General features: G+C 36.6%; 2 protein-coding genes across 3 annotated transcripts; one reads left to right on the plus strand and one right to left on the minus strand.

The window, feature by feature from the left end:
• The first annotated feature begins 158 nt into the window (after nucleotides 1–158).
• On the plus strand, nucleotides 159–11,082 carry LOC131781255 (exosome complex component 10). Its single transcript, XM_059097902.2, has 26 exons — nucleotides 159–235; nucleotides 941–1,077; nucleotides 1,363–1,492; nucleotides 1,570–1,683; nucleotides 2,387–2,546; nucleotides 2,783–2,894; nucleotides 3,073–3,148; nucleotides 3,638–3,748; nucleotides 4,159–4,302; nucleotides 4,465–4,655; nucleotides 4,896–5,052; nucleotides 5,494–5,574; nucleotides 5,761–5,828; nucleotides 6,105–6,155; nucleotides 6,307–6,424; nucleotides 6,594–6,659; nucleotides 6,760–6,829; nucleotides 6,924–7,024; nucleotides 7,261–7,341; nucleotides 7,445–7,528; nucleotides 7,904–7,958; nucleotides 8,127–8,203; nucleotides 8,351–8,525; nucleotides 8,910–8,980; nucleotides 9,131–9,198; nucleotides 9,833–11,082. Exons 1-26 carry the CDS (start codon nucleotides 161–163, stop codon nucleotides 9,867–9,869), a joined length of 2,610 nt encoding a protein of 869 aa, XP_058953885.2. The 5' UTR covers nucleotides 159–160; the 3' UTR covers nucleotides 9,870–11,082.
• Nucleotides 11,083–11,154: 72 nt separating this feature from the next.
• LOC131781259 (uncharacterized) lies at nucleotides 11,155–17,144 on the minus strand. Of its 2 annotated transcripts, none has more exons than XM_066172215.1 (6): nucleotides 17,005–17,144; nucleotides 14,941–15,194; nucleotides 14,639–14,753; nucleotides 13,768–13,890; nucleotides 13,280–13,405; nucleotides 11,155–12,858 (listed from the first exon to the last, which is right to left on the minus strand). In XM_066172215.1, exons 1-6 carry the CDS (start codon nucleotides 17,096–17,098, stop codon nucleotides 12,407–12,409), a joined length of 1,164 nt encoding a protein of 387 aa, XP_066028312.1. In that variant the 5' UTR covers nucleotides 17,099–17,144; the 3' UTR covers nucleotides 11,155–12,406. The 2 variants fall into 2 exon arrangements, with proteins under 2 accessions (XP_066028312.1, XP_066028313.1); XM_066172216.1 differs by lacking the exon at nucleotides 17,005–17,144 and adding an exon at nucleotides 16,192–16,936.
• Between the last annotated feature and the right edge of the window lie 1,480 nt (nucleotides 17,145–18,624).

Genomic DNA, 18,624 nt, shown 5'->3' on the forward strand with positions numbered 1-18,624 from the left:
CACCCGGAAGTACTGGCACTAGGAATCGATCACTAAGAGTCATGGGATTTCAACATGATCTCGAGACCGAAATAACGATTATCGTTATTTCGGTCTCGAGATCATGTTGTGGGATTTCCACTTCCGTCACCCAGACCTTCTCAGTTTTTGGGATTACAAGATGGCTGACCACATGGAAGAAGACGATGCAGAGAGTGTTTTGCCCGGAATAGGAGATCTGAAATCGTTTTCTCAGGTATTTATAGATGTTACTGCTTAATTTTTATATAATTTAATTCTTCTTAGACGAAAGGGAGCCAGCTTTGCATGAATGCGACAAGGAAATTCTGATTTGTGCAGCCTTCAATTTCGAGAGTTTATCATCACATGCTTGTCGATAATAATTCTATCACATATCTATTTTGATCCTCAAAAAACGCTGAGGTTATGTTACATTCCTCAGTGCATCTATAAAAGCTTGGAATACGACAAGGAATTCTGGCTAGGTCTAAATAATTGTCTTGATAAACAGTTCTTTGGTCAAGATCGACCGTGATATCTCCCTAACAGGCCCTTCCGCAAGCTTAAGTAAGCAACTTCGGATTAGATGGCTATCTCACAGCCAACCTATTTTTAAGAGATAGAATTTCAAACTCACTTTGCTGGCTTGATGATTACATGGTGTACACTTGGATCAGAGTAGACCCCTAGGACAATGTTGATGTTTGTTTATCGAATTCAAGCGCTGGAGTTTGACTTTGTTCAAGGGGGGAGGGCAATTTGCAACCTAGATCAGTTATTAAGCAAATCAGGGTCCGAGTACTTTTGCCACTAGTAAGGAGCAAGTCATGAAATGTTACTTGCTTGCCTTGCTTGTAGATTGTTACATTTTTTGAGGGATTGACCGATTGTAAAAGGATAAAGGATAGACCAATAATAATCTGCTTGCTGTCCTCCTTAGGAATCCTTAGCTGCTATTGTCCAAGCTGTAAGGGAATCTGGCAACTTGCCTGGGGCAGGAGAAGATCATGACTTTTACTACAGTTTTCCAGATTTCAGGGAATTTAGATCAGCTCAAGGAGCAAGGCTGCTTAGCAAGTAAGTGACTTCTACTGTTTAATGCAACTGGTGAATTATAGAATTTGTGTAACATTTACCACCATTAAGTTGCAGTAGCAGAGGTACTTGTAGTTACCTTCTGTTCGAATGGATGCTTTTCATTTGTTCTGTTTAGGTCATTTATATGATTAGTGAGTTTTCTTCTGTTAAAAGTAATTATTTTCTTATTCCCTGTATCTCAATAATGATTAATGATTTTTATTGTGTTAAGCTTATGACATTTGATAGAACCAAAGAGGCATCAATGTCTGACTGTTTTCACAGCATTGAAAATCTGTTGCATCATTGGAAGGTTCATTGTCAGTGGCCCTCAGATACTCATGCTATTGATCCAGATAGCGATGAGCTGATTGACAGTCTTGTAGAAGCCAATGACATTCTTCTGGAAAGAGTGGTGAGTTTCTGAAGATTATTATTACTGCTTCTTTGTTGGAGGCTCATCTTTATTAATAAAAATATTTGTCTCATAAGGACACAAACCTCGATGAGGCTGCAGGCCTGAAATCAGACAAAACAAACCAGACAGTTGCTGGAGCTCCTGGGCAACAAGGAACGCCAATTGTGTCAAGTTGGAACAGAGCTAGGGTACAGTGTAAACACACAATAACTTTCAAATGAATAGGAAAAGTATAGATTCACTAAACGTCTATGACATATGTATAATTTAATAACGGTAAACTATAAGTGGCACCATTTTTCCAGAATGTGTTGTAACAAATAGGGGTGTGACATATATGCAAGAACATGTGGAAAACTTATGGCAAATTTTTATCAATTTACTCTATTCATCGAAAATTTATTTTTAAGTCTGTATCAATTGGCTGGTCACTAAGCTAGAATTACCAATGAATGAACAGAATATTTCCTGTTGTTTATGTAAAACTTTTTTGAAAATCTGACAGGATTGAAAAAAATACTGAGTGAACAAATAAACCAGAGTAAGATCAAACATATGTCTAAGTCAGAGTCAATATATGATTTCCATACTACAGCTTCTAAAATAATAGATTAGAACCAATAAAGCAACCAAAATATGGCAACTTTCTCAAGACTCCAATTGTGATTTCTTTTGATTTCTTTTCAAAAACTTTTTTCCAAAATATTACAGTAGGTGCCAAACTTGAGGTGCGGCTTATTTGTATGTGCAGCTTATATGCTGGTGTATATGATACTTAAAATCAATACAACCTTATACATGTTTTAAAAATAAGTACATCTCATGTAAAATTAACTGACTGCATTATTATAATTATCAAAGATGTTTTTTGTGTGTGTTATCAACTTACAGAAAGACATCCCTGGAAAGAAAGATACCAACTTCCGTTTTCTCATGGCTAAACACATTCAGAGACCACAACTGAAATTTAAAGACAAGATTGACAACAGCAATACTCCTTTCATTCCAATCATCAAGAGAAAACCTAATTCTTTAAGGCCCCTTGAAGTTGGTATGTTGGAAAATATCAGTGCCTTTTATATAGAGTCAGTGTAAAAAATACAAACCGCATATTACAGATTTGGCCCCATTCTTGTCAGAAATAGAAGGAAAACTAGTCTTGTATTCAATACAGAATAAATTTAATTGTATATGGTAAACTAGTAAACCAAGAACTAGGAGAGATGAATTTGATTTAAATATGTCAACTCTGGGGAGTGAGACTGATTTGTGTATGGTGTTTTTCAGATGAGACAAGCAGCAGTAGGCATCTACCTGGAGATGCACAAGTACCATCAGCTATTGCTGATTTTGTGCATCAGGAGAGAGTAAAAGGAATAAGCAGCTCTTCTGCAAACAGGTGATCATTATAGAATGTCAGTGCCAAGTTTTCCACCTTTTTTTTCTTTGTTGCACTCTGTTTTGGTTCTCTGTGACTTCTTCTTGGACCCATCTGCTATAAGCCCTAAATTTGTTTACAAAACTACATTAGCATGCAAATGTTTAATCATTATTGTTGTCTTTTGTGTGGATTTCAGTACAGCCCATCCATACCAATATGAACTGGAAGTGTTTCAACCTCCAGAAAATCAGCTGATGCTGCATAAAGAGGAGGTTAGCTCAAATGTACAGAATGATACATAGTGTTTACAAAATGGACATTAAAGAATTGGAGATTAGACAAGTGATTTTAAGGTTAAGGTTACTTATTTCACTTCCAATTACCTTTTTTTAGATCTGTGTAACTAGATAGTTTACATTTTTCTAGAATGCTTCTGTTGAAATCACAGTGCACTTACATATAGTGAATTTAACTGTTGTGAAAGACTTGAATTATGAAAACCGAAGACTTGTTCAATATTTCTTTATCCACTGTTGGTGACCAATAGTAAGCTGAAGATTGGTTATTTCTGAGCTTGCAAAAGTCATCAACAGCTAGCTAGTGCTTAGCTATATCCCTCCAGATGTACTTTTTGTGGTTTTCAATTTAGGTTTTATTAAAATGAATCACAGTAGATTAAAACACTTGTAGATTATTCTGACCTGTGAAAGCAAAGAGATTGACCTTATTTATGTTTTGTTTTGTTTTTGTTCTGTTGCCAGCTGTATGATGAACTTGAGAAAACTCCATTCACATTGATAGAAACAACAGAACAGCTTCATGAGCTTTGCCAGCATCTTGCAACTGTGACAGAGTTTGCAGTGGATCTAGAGGTACAGTTGCTAATTATGTTTCCTAGAAGTGAATAATAATACATGTATTTAGTCAGTATGTGATAGAATAATGGTAACTGGCTTCTGATAAAACAGGTATACTCTTGCTACTGAACATTTATCTTTTTTTGCCAATGAATGTGATCTTTGAAGAATAAAGCCTGAATTCTTGGCAAAGTAACAAAAAAAATTTTACCATTGCTTACGTGTCACCCTGTATAATTTACATTATTTTGGGTGAATTTTTCAAAACAAAATGCATTCAAAAAAATATCAGTTCTTTTCATCAAAATCGCACATTTCTGACTTTAAATAGGCAAGTAGCTTGCTGTTTCTTTTTATCTTGATTTGTGGTGGTTCAAATATGTTGGCATGATGTTCATATCACCTTGTATGTTTTTGCTCTGTAGGCTCATTCCTACAGATCTTTCCAGGGATTTTGTTGCTTGATGCAGATATCCACACGACACCAAGACTTTCTTATTGACACACTGGAGCTGCGCAGTGAGCTTCAAATCCTCAATGACTATTTTACCAATCCCAGCATACTTAAGGTAAAAATTTAAATGTACCTTCTATAATTATAGCAAGCCAGTAAGGCAGAAAACCACTTCATCTACATCTTCTGTGTGAATCTAGTGTGCAGGTTTTGTGTTATGCCATAGAATTTGCTATTTGTTAGTTACTTGAGGTTTGACTATTTCTATTTCCTGCAGGTTTTTCATGGAGCTGATATGGATATTGGATGGCTACAGCGAGATTTTGGTATTTATGTTGTCAATATGTTTGACACAGGCCAGGCTGCTAGGGTGCTAAACTATGGGAAGTACTCCTTGGCTTTCCTGCTGAAAAAGTTCTGTGATGTCACAGCAAATAAACAATATCAACTGGCAGATTGGAGAATAAGGTTATTAGTGGTTTTGTGGTGTAACCTTTGTTTTTTTACTGCTCAAAATTTAGACAAGTACAAGACAAGTGAAAAGTGAAAAAAAGAGCTGAGTCCAGATCGTTCATTGGTTTTGTTATTTATATTGAATTAGTTTTTCATGATGTTAAAATTTGATGGACAAAATCGCAATATAGTAACAATGATCATTCCATGTAGGCATTTAGATTATTTTGATTATCAAGTTTGTTTATTTCACAGACCTCTGCCTTCAGAGATGGTGCATTATGCCAGAGAAGACACACATTATTTGCTTTACATTTGTGATCGTCTGCATAATGAACTCATTAAACATGGAAATGTAAATAACAACTTATTACAATCAGTGTACTCCAGGAGCAGGGACATTTGCTTAAAGGTTTGTTGCAGTGCTGCTCCATATAGCTGACATTTCTTGCTTGTGAACTTTGAATTAGCCCAAGTAGTTGAACATGTAGTTTACCATGCCCTTTCACTCCCAAGATCTCACAAGTAATTCCCCTTACAGTCTGCTATACAATTGTCATAATGTTTGTTTGATGAATATGGTATTGGATCAACTGATAATCCCTTAATTGATGTTTTTGTTCATTCTCACCACTTGCCTGCTTGATATGGTATTGATATTGTAAGGATAATTTCTGTCTTGATCACACATGGGTGTTAAAGAGTTAAGGTCCATGGGATGCTAGTCCAGAGTAGGTAACTCTCCCCCCACCCCCCCCTACCCTGCAGAATTTATTGGATTTCTCTGAGAATTCACCAATATCCATTTTGGTGACCTAATTAATTGTTTTTTTGTTGTTTTTTATTTGTATAGCGTTATGAGAAGCCCTTATTTACCAGTGAATCTTACAGAAAAGTTCTGGAGAAACATAAGCGGACATTTAACCCCGTGCAGGTCTTTGATTCTTCTTAGAAGCATTAATTTAGAAAATTAAACAGTCAATACAAATCTGCTATGCCTGAATTTATTTGTGACTTCAACTTTATTTTTCTTGCTCGTCTAATGATTTCAAAGGAATCTGTGACATAGATTGTTTGTTGATTTACTTTTCAATGATAAGAATGAATTATTATTTTACAGATGCATGCCTTCCGCCTTCTGTTCACTTGGAGAGATAATATGGCACGAGAAGAGGATGAAAGCTATGGGTAAGGCTAAATTTGTGGAAAGGGTACTCGTCTGTCCGCTTGAATACTTTATTTAGTCAACAAACTTTGAAAATGAATTATCTTTGGTACAAAGGGCTTGTTTGTAGATTTAACCTTTTTAAATTACACCTTTAACGTTTATGACCAAAATGTGAAGCTCATCAATTTTTTATTGCAATAAGATCTCACTTTAAGGGATCAATTATTAGCAAGGAAATCCAATCTTGGTTATGTTTAGGCACTACATCTCTTGTTTTATCGTTTCTTTTCTTTCAGTTTTGTCATCCCAAATCACATGATGTTCCAGATTGCAGAAACCTTACCGAGGTAGTTCTTTACTTTGAAACAAGAATTAACCAGATTTAGATAATCCACTGTCCATCGTGATTCTTAGAAATCATTGTTTTCAGTACCATATTACTTAGGGTTAAGGTCAGTTTTGAAACTGTTTTAACCGGCTTTTTTTGTTTCTTTTTAGGGAGGCCCAAGGCGTCCTTGCCTGTTGTAATCCAGTCCCCACACTTGTTAAGCAATACGTGAATGAGATACATATGTTGATTGTTGAAGCAAAGCAGCTTGCTCTGACCGCCAACAAGGTTTATACATCTCATTTACATGCGTATACAATTACTTGTAGATATACCTTAATCATTATGAAACATATTATGTATTGCACTGAACTAAAGACATATTTACAACTGTTACAGTAGTGCTCGTTGTGCCGGTAACGAAATGTTATCTATGTTTCTTTGAACCGTTTTTCAGAACATCTCTTCTTCTGGCACTTCATCTCAAGTTGACTCAGGAAACACAACAGGGCAAAATGTTCTGGTAATCGCCTTTTACTTATGACTCTGTTCTTGAATCCCTAAAATTGCAACGGGTTGAACCTGTCCACAGCTGTCAGGTATAAACATTTCTTCTCTTACAGATGAGTCCCAGTGTATCTCAACCACCGCTGATCGATTCAGATAATAAACCAAACCTACCAACTGATAATGGTGAGACAAATCTTTTTGTTATTACAGAATTTTATCTCATTAGTGTTATCATTTTATTCAAACCTATTTAATTTTACCCTGTGCTTTTCCACAGGAGAGTCTGCAGCTGTTAGTCACTCAGTGAGTTCATATGGTCGAGTTTTGGTGTCTGGACCCGCCATTATCAAAGCAAATCCTACTGTATCGCTATTTAAGGTATAACTGCTACTTAGTCATCGCCATCGAGTGTCAAGAGTATAGTTGTGTTACGTTGGGTAAAAAATACATTTCTGTACACTGTGATGGTCTAGAGGACTTGCATCATTGCAGCCCTTGTGACGTGGTTACCAGGGGTGGATAAAGTGGGTGTTAACGTTAGTGTAACTACTGCTTTCTTGTCCGAAACTTAAATGAAAGAAGGGTGTCATTTTGTTTATGTCTTTCTTTTTCAGATTGTGGAAGTTGGTCAGCCTACCGATGGGCAGAAAAAAGCAGAAAAAATCAAAGCTTCGTTTCAAAATCCTTTTCAAAAAGTTCGTTGTCGCTACTATTATCAAGTTCCTGTGTCGTTCTATAATTTTTGAAATATTTATCAATCTAAGTGATGTTTATTACAGCTGATGAATTTTTTTGCAGTTCCTTCCGGTGAAAAGCCGCTCGGAGACAACAGAAGGCCATGCTGTTGTTGGTGACCTACAGAGTGACGAACAAACGCGCAGGGTGGGTACCCTGTGTTAGAAGTAACCACGTCCAAACAAACTTTGAGCCTTTTAAATGACCTTTTTAATTTACTTGAGTATGGACCACAGCAAATAATTTGCCCTTAGCTCTGTTTAGCACTTAACACCATAAAGTGAAGGCAGTTATTGCAACGATAGAAAAAGGTATATTGCAAAATAATCACGAAATCTTCCTTTGAAATACATTTTTCTCAAGAGGAGTTATTTCTGCTGCCACTTTTATCCGCACTTTTCTCAGTCATTACAGAGCAAGCTTTGTTTACTTCAATTCCCATCCTACACTTTCTATCTTTCTTCGGTGATTTGGCCTGGTATCCTCGCATGCCAAACTTTTCTTAATCCTACCTTCCATCAGATAAACCAGCAGTGGAGACAAGCAACACAACTTCAATCTTCATCCACAATATCAGGTAATCGGTTTTTTTAACAGGGATGATGTTATAGACAGGAAAAAAAAAGAACATAAAGAACATACCTTGTTTTATTAGCGTTATTAACAGTTCATTTTGGTCCAGATTAGCGAAGCATGTGCATTTGTTTATAATGCTTTGTTTTGTTTTGTTTTTTTTTCTGTTCAGAACCGACTGTTAGCCAGAAGCATTCTCACACAGAGAACGGAGACACGCCCGAGGACTTGACACCTCTGAGAGACAAAGTAAGTGCATTTATTGATTGACAGATTAAATTTTTCGTTACTAATCACAATACATCTAAATTACTCGATAACGCTTTTAGTTGAGAAGTTATTTCACGGTTTTTCGGTTTTTTCACGTATATGTCTGATTTTTTTGTGTACCACTAGACAACTGAAAAGTCTGCTAAAAAGAAAAGAAAGAGGGAATCTGGAGACTCCTGCTCATCCATGTCTCATTACAATAAAGACGAAGAAATTTCTCCTTCACATGATTCAGTTTCTCAGCCTGGCAGAGAGTTTGTGCCTTTCAACTACTCAGATGTGGACTATTCAACATTTTTAGGTAAGAACAAATACGGCTAGAATGACTTTTTAAACGAAGTTATGTTAGTTTATTCCTCAGTTTAAATACATAAGCATCATATTAATCCCTGCTTCTTGCAAGTAATTTATGCTAGTTTATTCCACAGTTCAAACACATAATTATTACATTTATCCCCGCCTTTTGCGAGTAATTTATGTTAGTTTATTCTACAGTACAAATACATGATTATCATATCAATCCCAGCGTTCTGCCAGTCACCAATACAAGTTCATTCAGTGGCAGCCCTCAGTTGGTCTAATAGCTCATTTGGTCAATAAAAAGCGTTGCAATGGTACACAGGACATTCTTGTTAAAGGAGTGGGTTTATGGTGATCAAAGATTTAATGATTGTTTTGTTATCAGGAGATACTCAAAAGGATTCGAGGGAAAAGGCAGTCGTTTTCAATCCCTATAACTCTTCGAAAGACTCCAAAGTAAGTAGCGATGATACAAATTATAATGAGAATGTATTATTTTATATATTTTTTTTTCATTCGCTGAAAGTACTTCTTTACTTCTAGTGAATTATTTGGTAGCGTTTGGTTGTAAATCGATTATTCATTTGTTCCATATTTCTTCAACAGTCAAATGGTCCTCGATCCAAAGTGCACATGAAATCGGGACACAGAAGTTTAACGTTTTCTTCCAAAAAGTAAGTAATCTATGATTGTTCTTTTGAGTAGAGAAACAGCTTATGCCATAACTTGAAGTAAAATTGAACTCCCCCAATTGAACAGACTTTGTCGCTATCACGTATGTTTTTTAAGGTCCTCCACGTGAATGGAACTTTGTATAGTAATATTCTTGTATTTTTTTCTTCAGTTTTCTTTTAAAATCTCCTCCAATGTAGCCTTTTGAGAGCTTAATACAGTGTACTTCCCATTAGTTACGAGAGGTGTTTTTGATAGAGGGCTGTTGCTGCTTTTTTTCTCGAAATTGAGTCGGAAGTTCACGAAATGGTTGCAAGTTATTAAGACTGTGCCCTGCGATCCTCTATGGAAACAGGTATGACACAGTGGTAATAGCCTTTGGCAGTAACTCGAGGTTGATTCCCGGAATTAGCGTCACATTTAGTTTAATTTGCTGCCAGCCTCACCCCATATCCTCCTTTTATTTTTCATACCCAAAAATTCTAAAATTCAATTGGACCTAGAAACAGAGTGCGAGGAGCCACCTTATGGCATTGCCACCAATGGCCCTCCGCTTTGATTTCTTCCTGATGCAGATTTAAATTGCCCATGGTGGAAGAATTCTGATTTGCAATGTTGTGCTTTGCACTATTACAGGCCTTCAAGTCAGAAGCAGAAGTGGCCTCGAAGATGACAGCAGTTAAGCCCTGACTTCAAGAGGAGAACTTACAATTATGCCTGTTTTGAAATAATTTGTGATAGCTTTTGGACTGATTTCACGGAAATAGTACATTTGTAAATTTTGGCCGAAACTGATTTCGCTCAATTTCAGGCACTTTTTCAGTGAATTCTTATCGTTTTTCGGGGAGTGAGGAAATTGATTTTATTGAAAGACACCAGATTTTAATACTGAATGGCCGTACATGGTTACATCTTGATAAACAAGAATTTTACGAGCGATTTAAGATATGTCAATTTAACCAATTCTATTCCAATGAGAAATCCATTCCAAACGATTGTAGAATCTTTTGTTTCATTAAGCAGTAGTACATTTTACCTGTCAAATCGAGTGCTTGTTAGACTGGGGAGAGGGGCTTAATTACACCAAGTAACACGTGCTACACTAAGACACTTGCAAAGCGTTTGTTGTATAAATTATCTGTTTTTATCTCGACGCGATAGTTTGGATAAACTCTATGGTTTTCGAGCCCAATGATTGTAGCCGGTTAGCCAGTCGGAGGATAGAAAAACCATTTCCAGCTTCCTCAGATGAAGCACAAGATAGGAAAGAACTCCATTTTTCTCTACGAGTCCCACTTTTTTTAGAAAACTCGCTGATAGTAATACACGTTTTACTTCCAATCTTTGCTACAATTCCCAGAGTAACGCTATTTGAAAACATCGTCATAATCGTGCTGTAACACCAATATCTATGAATTATTAACCATGAGTGCTGTCAAGATTTCTTAATATTGGGCGAGTTCTTTTTAGGCATTTTTATGGACCGATACGAAGTCGAGGTCCTTAAAAACGGAAAGATAATGACGAGGCTAATGTCCAGCCATCTTGACCGCACAACTTTGATCAATAAAGGATGTATTATAAAGCAAAGAAGATTCCGCTTTAGTAAGAATCAAGAGTGAATTTTCTTTTCGAGAGCTAAGAAAGAAATCCAATTGTGTTTGTAGCACAATAAACCCACCAAGGTTGCTTATGTTTGTTTTTTTTTTAACTGTCTTCGGCCGCTTTTTGCGACTCCATCATCGATACTTTTGTCCAAGAATTACGAACTTTGTTAGTTCGGTCCACGTAATTTTTCTTCTTGCGCAGGATTAAAGCGAGTACGATATCGATGGGCCCATCTTGCATGCTCGGGTAGATAATCGAGACACAGGATTCGCTTCAGTGCAAGAGCTCCGCCAGCACGGGCACTGCTAGCGATATAATAAACTCTTAATCGTAAGATTGTTTTATTAAATATTTATGAGGTTGTCAAGCGTTACAGAAAAAAATAAGAAATGAAGCCTATGATTTCTTTGTTTTTGGTTGTATTTTTACATGGGGAAGAAAGTTTCTAATAGAACTATTTTCAGTCACAAAAGATCCAAGTAAACAAAAACACTTGAGAAGTGAAGTTAAATGTTAAGTCATGAAAGTAAATTAACTAAAGCAAGATTTTGGCCTTTCCATTGTAGACTAATGTTGGTTGTCTGAAAAAATGGAGTATCTACTCAATATTGACTCTAAATTTCTATTACAAGTGAGATCAGTCTATGATTATAAGAGTAAATGCAACTGGGTTACGCAGCATTTAGACTGCATGGATATTTCGAAATCTCCTTTCTCAAAATTTTACACATGCATTACTGCTGAACTGAAAGTTATTGAACTATTCTATTACATCGAACATGCTAGAAAATTGCCAGGGTAATCTACTAAAAACTGACTAATCCAATTACGAGAAATCCCACGTAAATTATCCGTCATATCTGTTTGTATTGGCCTTGGACATTTATTAGCCACGTAGAATTAATTTGAAGTCATTATTCATTTCCTATAATGTCATTGGTTAATTTTGTCTAAGTGATCCTAGCAACAAATTCTTAACGCCTTCTGACAGTATCATCGTCTCCTTATAACAGCGCCCGGCCAGGCTGCAAAAAGATAATGGGGCTGCTAATACAAAGATTACACTAACTCTGCTTAGGATCTAACCTCCTTAATAGGTCTTCGAAATGTACGCCAACCATCATTTCTTAGTGAGGGTCTACCGCCACCTCCGCGAGCATTTGTATATGACTCGAGTACATTGTCCATACTTGCCATATCTATCGCCATGTCAAGCTTCTCTTTATAATTAAAAGTATTTCCAAAGTGGATTCGACCATCAAGGAAAGGCATAAAAGTGCGCTTTCTTTGCTACCTTACGCCGCGTGCCGACATTGACATTGTTTACACTTCTGTAAATATATGCATATCATATATGTGAGCTGGCTATGAATATGGAAGCGATCTTCGCAATTATGAACACTAATTAAGCAGTAATGAAAATAAGGCCTGAAAAAAATTCAGGCTTGTGACGGTGCGATACCGGTGTAGTGCTCGACCAACTGAACTACAAAGCCAACTAGGAGCTGGTTACTGTATTGGTTCGCAATATATTCACATTTATATACTTAGATATTTACTTATGTACATAGATTCAAGTTAAGTTCGATGCTAAAGTTCAGGTTAAGGGTACAAAGCGTAAACATCTGCGCATGTCTCACCAGCATTATTGTGCTCGGAATAATTTGCCAAGTCTTGCCCATACCATATTAGGAACTGCTGTCCAATCGACACAACCAGAGGGGTGGGGAGCAGGTTAAACACAAGCGTCAGGGAGTTGACACGAGCACGGTCAAGTTGGTACCTATAGTCATGAACGCCTGTCGCGAACTCAGCAAGTGGAAGAACAGTCTTGTTGCGGTAAGTTATCACCGTCAGTAGTTTATGACGTCCCAAACCTATGTGTAAACATCCCCACTTTGTGGATTCGAGTTTAGTATCACATGTCACGGAGCCACTTGTATGCACAAGTTTGAATGTGTAGATTTTACCGGCCTCTTGGATTTCAAAGGATCCAAAGTCGTCATTTTTTGTCCCAAAGCAGACAGGATCGGTGTTGATTTTTTTCCAGTTATCTGTCAAGAAAATTGGTAGGTTTTAAAAATGATGTTAGCAAGTCAGGTCAAAGAAAAGTTTTGATCAAAATAAAGAGTTTGTCGATGGAAATTAGAAAAAAATCTCACTTTGCAATTGTCCAGACAAGATTAGTCTGAATAATATTTTGATAAGTATCGCTGCGCGTGAATGGTGTCGAAAATTACAATTTTCTCGACAAGAAGGACGCCTCATTGAATATATCTGAGACAGATATGAGCGTTAGCTGCGTTTGCTTGTATTGCACAATTGCAAGCCACACTTAAATGGTTAACAACACTTTGGCGATTGATAAATCAAATCTTTCAGCTTTCTTCTGTTGATATGGTGTAAAGGGATGGAAAAAGTGTAGCGTAGGTTACTTAAATAAGATTTCGTGTTCAGTTAGAAATCAAGATATACCTGAGCAAAAGTGCCGTCCATCTCCAAGGTGTCCAGACTGACAGCTGCAGTCGAATGATCCAGCGGTGTTTGTACAATCGGCTGCAAAGTGACAGTCATGGCTTCCATCGTTACACTCATCGATATCTAAGTAGTAATTGAATATAAGACTAATCAAGGTGTAGGGAAATTATCAGAAGAGGTGGGGTTGTTTTTTTAGCGTTTCCCAGAATCTACTGAAAAGTGTAATGTGTTGAGGTCGCGGTTTCACGGGTTTGCCAGAAGTTCGGCATCATTCTGTATATTTTAAATATGCTTAAAGCAGCAATTTTGCTGACTATGATGTGGAGGCAGTCTTCTCAGATACATAAACATGTAAAGACTTACCATTTTTTAGCAGTAATTTTAAGGACAATTGACCCTGCGAATTGCATCAGTTATTTCTGTCTTACAAAACTGATGAAGAGAGTAATCGATAGCTTTGCACTTTTATATAAAGTAAATGTTACCTTGGCAAATTTTACCATCGCCAGTAAATCCAGGCTTGCAAGAGCACTGATATGAACCCACGACATTAACACAGTAGCCGTCAGAGGAACAATCGTGTTTGCTTGATGTACACTCATCAGTATCTACACACGAGTTACAAGAGACGGAAAAGTTAGACGTAAGAGCCCATAACATTAACACAACTGCCATCAGAGGAACACTTCACCTTGCCTTAGACACATTCGTCAATATCTATTCAAGATTAAAGGAAGATGAAAAAAAAACATAATATTCCTTATTTTGAAATAGATCTTTTTCATCTAAAGTTCATCTCGATCGTATTAATCAATTATTTCTGTCAGTTATTCCAAAATTCCACTGAACTATTTGCTTTCAGCACGAAACTTATACTTTTATTCGTTTCATTTCTGTTCTTGCCCTTGCATGAAATATCCATAGTTGACAACATGAAGGCAATTTTCCTTCGTATCACCCATTCTTATTCTGATATTCTCTTTCTTTCTCGTTTTTCTGTAATCTCCATTATCTAGGATTTATCACATCACGACAGCAATACTTTCATATCACCTCTCGGTTAATGCTGCAGAAGAACATCTTATGACGACGTCTCCAGTTGTCTCAACCTTGGGGTTTCAATCCTTCTAACAACCTCTAGCATTTTAGGGAGCACATACAGAACAAATCTAACTTGCCCCTTACCCTGTGATGGAGATATCCTTTAATGCAGATATTAAGGCTGTATTGATTAAACAGATGAGGATTCAAAACTCTCCTTGCTGAGAGGCTACTTTATTTGCAGCTTTATTGTGTAACTTTAACTATGAACCTGGGAGATGAAGACCTGCCGTGACGAGGAGTTTCCTTTCTCACCTCTTTGGCAAAGCTCTCCTTCATATCCGTCAGAACAAATACAGCGGTAACCATGACTACCAAACCCCGCTTGACAAGTAGAGTTACTAACGCACGGATTGCTCTCACAGAAACTCTGAAATGCAAAAGATGAATGAAGTAATTAGATAGATAAAGCTTAGATAAGTAAATAAATAGACTGAGTATTTAGAGAGATAAATAATCAAGTGGTAAACAAATAAACGAGGAGGATCAACTTGAAACAGAGGTTTCTCGTTCGCGGAACGATCACCCTGGTAAAACTGATATTGTTATTTACTTACAATGATTGCTCTGTATAAAAAGTCGTTCCTATATTCGAAGTAACTTGGAGAGACTTGCAAATGAGTTCTGTTACTAAGCTCGCATGTGAATGTTCCATCTCCCAGTGGACCATAGTTATAGGACACACAGTTTGGTTCAAAGTAGCATTTCAACTCGCAGATATCCTTGTCCTTTGCTTGTTCACTTCTTATGACGTGTTTTGTTAAGATCTTGTTTTTCGTTCCTGCTTTGAACTGAATCACTCGGCAATCATCTGAGGGTTTGGTAAGAAATAAAGAAGCCAATGAGAAAATGAAATCAAACAGCACACAAGCTTAAAGGAAGCCGACAACCTAAGTCTTATCGCAATATTAGTTTAAAGTTATTCCATAAATGCCAGAGAAACTACATAATTAACTCTTGATTTGCCGCTCGACAAAGAAAAAACCACGAATATTTGCTACGCTCTTTCATCCTCGAAAAAAAAGGCAGGTGATAAGCCTCTCTACTCTTTTCGTTAGGTGAGTGACTTAGCTAAATAGCCTGCAAACTTGAATTATACATGCATCATATTCACCTTACCAGAAAAGTTGTTTTTTCGGACCATAATTTTTTTATTTACCCATTACATTGAAGAATAAGATTGATGTTCGCCATTATAATTCTAAATAGGATCTGGTTTTAAAATGAGGGGGTGGGTTTCTAGGGAAACTGTGACGCTGCCTCGGTGGGGGTAGAACTCAATAACCGTTAGCGCTTCGCTTTGGAACGTCAGCTTTAGAAATTCTTTACGATAGCAAGTCTATATTGTTACTCCTTTAGCTTTCAAGGTCTTCATGAGTGTCTTTTTCCGTTCCATTTATTATGTAATAATCGGACATCAGCAACTCAAATATTGTGGACAAATCATATATATATAGACCAATGTCGCCTTCAATCCGCAATAATTTTACTTATCTTTATTTACTTTTACGTATCTTCTCTCTACGTCCACGTCCTTTACGCCCAACTAAGATCACGGCATTGTAAACAGGGTAGTTTTGCAATAACGTGCTATCGTGCAATATCCCATTTCTGCCATTTTTACTTTGAGAATTAGAAATTTCACATCATTACCATGAATAGATTTAAAGTTAACTTAATGAGTTTTCTCTTTTCACACACTTACTTTCTTTTGTACCATAACACAAGGATATGAATCTGATCACGAATACAACAGTGATAATAGATTAAAGTGTCAGCGATGCCAGCTTTAGGCAGGAGTCACTTACCTCCATGCACCAGTACACCAAAACGAAAAATCCATAGAAAAGTTAGGACCTTACTCATTGAAGGATCACTAACGGCAGGTGAGAGCAGTACCATATTGTCCTTAGTGAGAACACCCTTCAGCTAGCTATAGCGAGCTAAATGAAACGCTGGTCTCTCTTGTAAATGCAACCAGACTTAATATTTCAACACTCAAAACAATACAGCGAATTGCAGAATCATAAAAGAGGAAAGTAATTATTAATGTAAGCGGCAGATGTGAGACCAGCACCCTTCGAAGTTATAGAATTTTATTTTTTAACATTTACGAATACGTCACTTGAACATTCACATGGCCTAACTTAATTTGAAAACAAAACATTGAGTCTTAAGAATTACAGAAAAACTGTAGGAGAAAAAAATAACTTCAATGCGTGATGTTGGCCTTTGTAAATAACTAATTAACCGTTTGCCGAAGATTGCCTAACGTAAGAGGTTTTTCAGTGTTACCAATTAAATGTTTGCATTAAATGAAATTGAAAATCTGTCGAGTGCGTTCAACGGCAAATCAATTTATTGAAGGATCATTATAATAAAAGGTTGAACCGCTTCAAAAAGCTCCAAGACAAAGACGTGCGAGGAGGCATGCTTATTTATTTTAATTAAATAGGAATTGTTCAACGATTCGATGAAAGCATAAGGAAATACTTGAAACACAGAACATGCTGAATAACTATAGATTAAATTTTGTGGAAATGAAAATCATCACTCGGAATAGATTTTAAATTTAACTTAATGAGTGTCAGCGATGCCAGCTTTTGGCAGGAGTCACTTACCTCCATACACCAGTACACCAAAACGAAAAATCCATATTAAAGTTAGGACCTTACTCATTGAAGGATCACCAACGGCTGGTGAGAGCAGTATCATATTGTCGTTAGTGAGAACACCTTTCAGCTAGCTATAGCGAGCTAAATGAAACGCTGCTCTCTCTTGTAAATGCAACGAGACCTAATATTTCAACACTCAAAACAATACAGCGAATTGCAGAATCATAAAAGAGGAAAATGAATATTAATGTAAGCGGCAGATGTGAGACCAGCACACTTCGCAGTTATAGGATTTTATTTTTTAACATTTGCGAATACGTCAGTTGAATAATCTCATGGCTTAACTTAATTTGAAAACAAAACATCGAGTCTTAAGAATTACAGGAAAGCTGTAGGAGAAAAAAAAATAACTTAAATGCGTGATGTTAGCCTTAATAACTAATTAACCGTTTGCCGAAGATTGCCTAACGCAAGACGTTTTTCAGTGTCACCACTTTGATGTATGCGTTAAATGAAGTTGAAAATCTGTCGAGCGCGTTCAACTGCAGATTAATTTATAGAAGGATCAAAATAAAAAAAGGTTGGGCCGCTTCAAAAAGCTCCACGATAAAGACGTGCGAGAAAGCATGCACATTTTTTTAATTTTAAGAAAATACTTGAAACAGAGTACATGCTGAACAGTGATAGATTTATTTTTGTGGAAAAGAAAATTGAAAAGACCATCAACACTTTTTTAAGCTAAAATATTTCAAGTGATAATTAATTAAAAAAGAATTCTTCAACGATAAGATGAAAGCTTAAGGAAATACTTGAAACAGAGAACATGCGGAACAGCGATAGATTTAATTTTGTGGAAATGAAAATTGAAAAGACCATCAACACTTTTTTAAGCTAAAATATTTCAAGTGATAAACCCAAACTTGAACACCTATGCCTCTAAATAACCAAATTCAAATAAGAAGGTGGGTAAAATTGAATATAATTAAAGTGAATCCACTTGATATCAATCACATAGAAAATTCTCAATGTAGATTAGGTTGGTGATACGCTTACATGGCTCAAGTTTGTACCTGACGTTTTGTTTACCTTAAGAGTACTAATTTTTTTTCTCATCTTAACTCAAATATATCGCCTTGGTGTCATGAAAGAGACTGATGTCCTGCCTCGTTAAAAGCGAAAAAAAAAAAATACCACAAAAGCAAAGGAAACAATTGTATTGGCAATATATTACAAGGACACCCCGTCGACACTGCTTTAAAGCTGAAATTAAATGTGCCAGACGCCCACAAAAAAAAGCAGTGTCTTTTGTTACCGAAATTATTCAGGGCTAATTTTTGTAGGATGGTTAAACGGTTTAATAATCGTTTCTGTCACAAACGTACCGCCATTCCGTATTGTATCTTTAAGACGCAACAAACGCATATTGCAGCTACCGTATCCGATACCGTAGAACAATTTTCTTAACTGTTTAAACCAACGGGGTACCCCAATCGGCTCTTACTGCCAATCAAAATTTCCGTAAGTTCAGTTGTTCATTTACCGAAGATAAAATTAAATACAAGCTATTCAAAGTGCGATTTCTGGACTCAAACCACTCTAAAGATGATGAAAAACAGAAACACGGCA

This window comes from Pocillopora verrucosa, chromosome 9, assembly GCF_036669915.1.
Source record: "Pocillopora verrucosa isolate sample1 chromosome 9, ASM3666991v2, whole genome shotgun sequence".
Classification (NCBI taxonomy): Eukaryota; Metazoa; Cnidaria; class Anthozoa; order Scleractinia; family Pocilloporidae; genus Pocillopora; species Pocillopora verrucosa.

Coding starts and splice junctions, on each gene's coding strand:
- LOC131781255 (XM_059097902.2), top strand. CDS start 161: ATGGCTGACCACATGGAAGAAGACGATGCAGAGAGTGTTTTGCCCGGA. Junction 5,053..5,493: donor GCAGGGACATTTGCTTAAAG/GTTTGTTGCAGT, acceptor TTATTTGTATAG/CGTTATGAGAAGCCCTTATT. Junction 9,199..9,832: donor TTAACGTTTTCTTCCAAAAA/GTAAGTAATCTA, acceptor GCACTATTACAG/GCCTTCAAGTCAGAAGCAGA.
- LOC131781259 (XM_066172215.1), bottom strand. CDS start 17,098: ATGATACTGCTCTCACCAGCCGTTGGTGATCCTTCAATGAGTAAGGTC. Junction 14,754..14,940: donor TTTTATACAGAGCAATCATT/GTAAGTAAATAA, acceptor TTTGCATTTCAG/AGTTTCTGTGAGAGCAATCC. Junction 12,859..13,279: donor TGGACGGCACTTTTGCTCAG/GTATATCTTGAT, acceptor TTTTCTTGACAG/ATAACTGGAAAAAAATCAAC.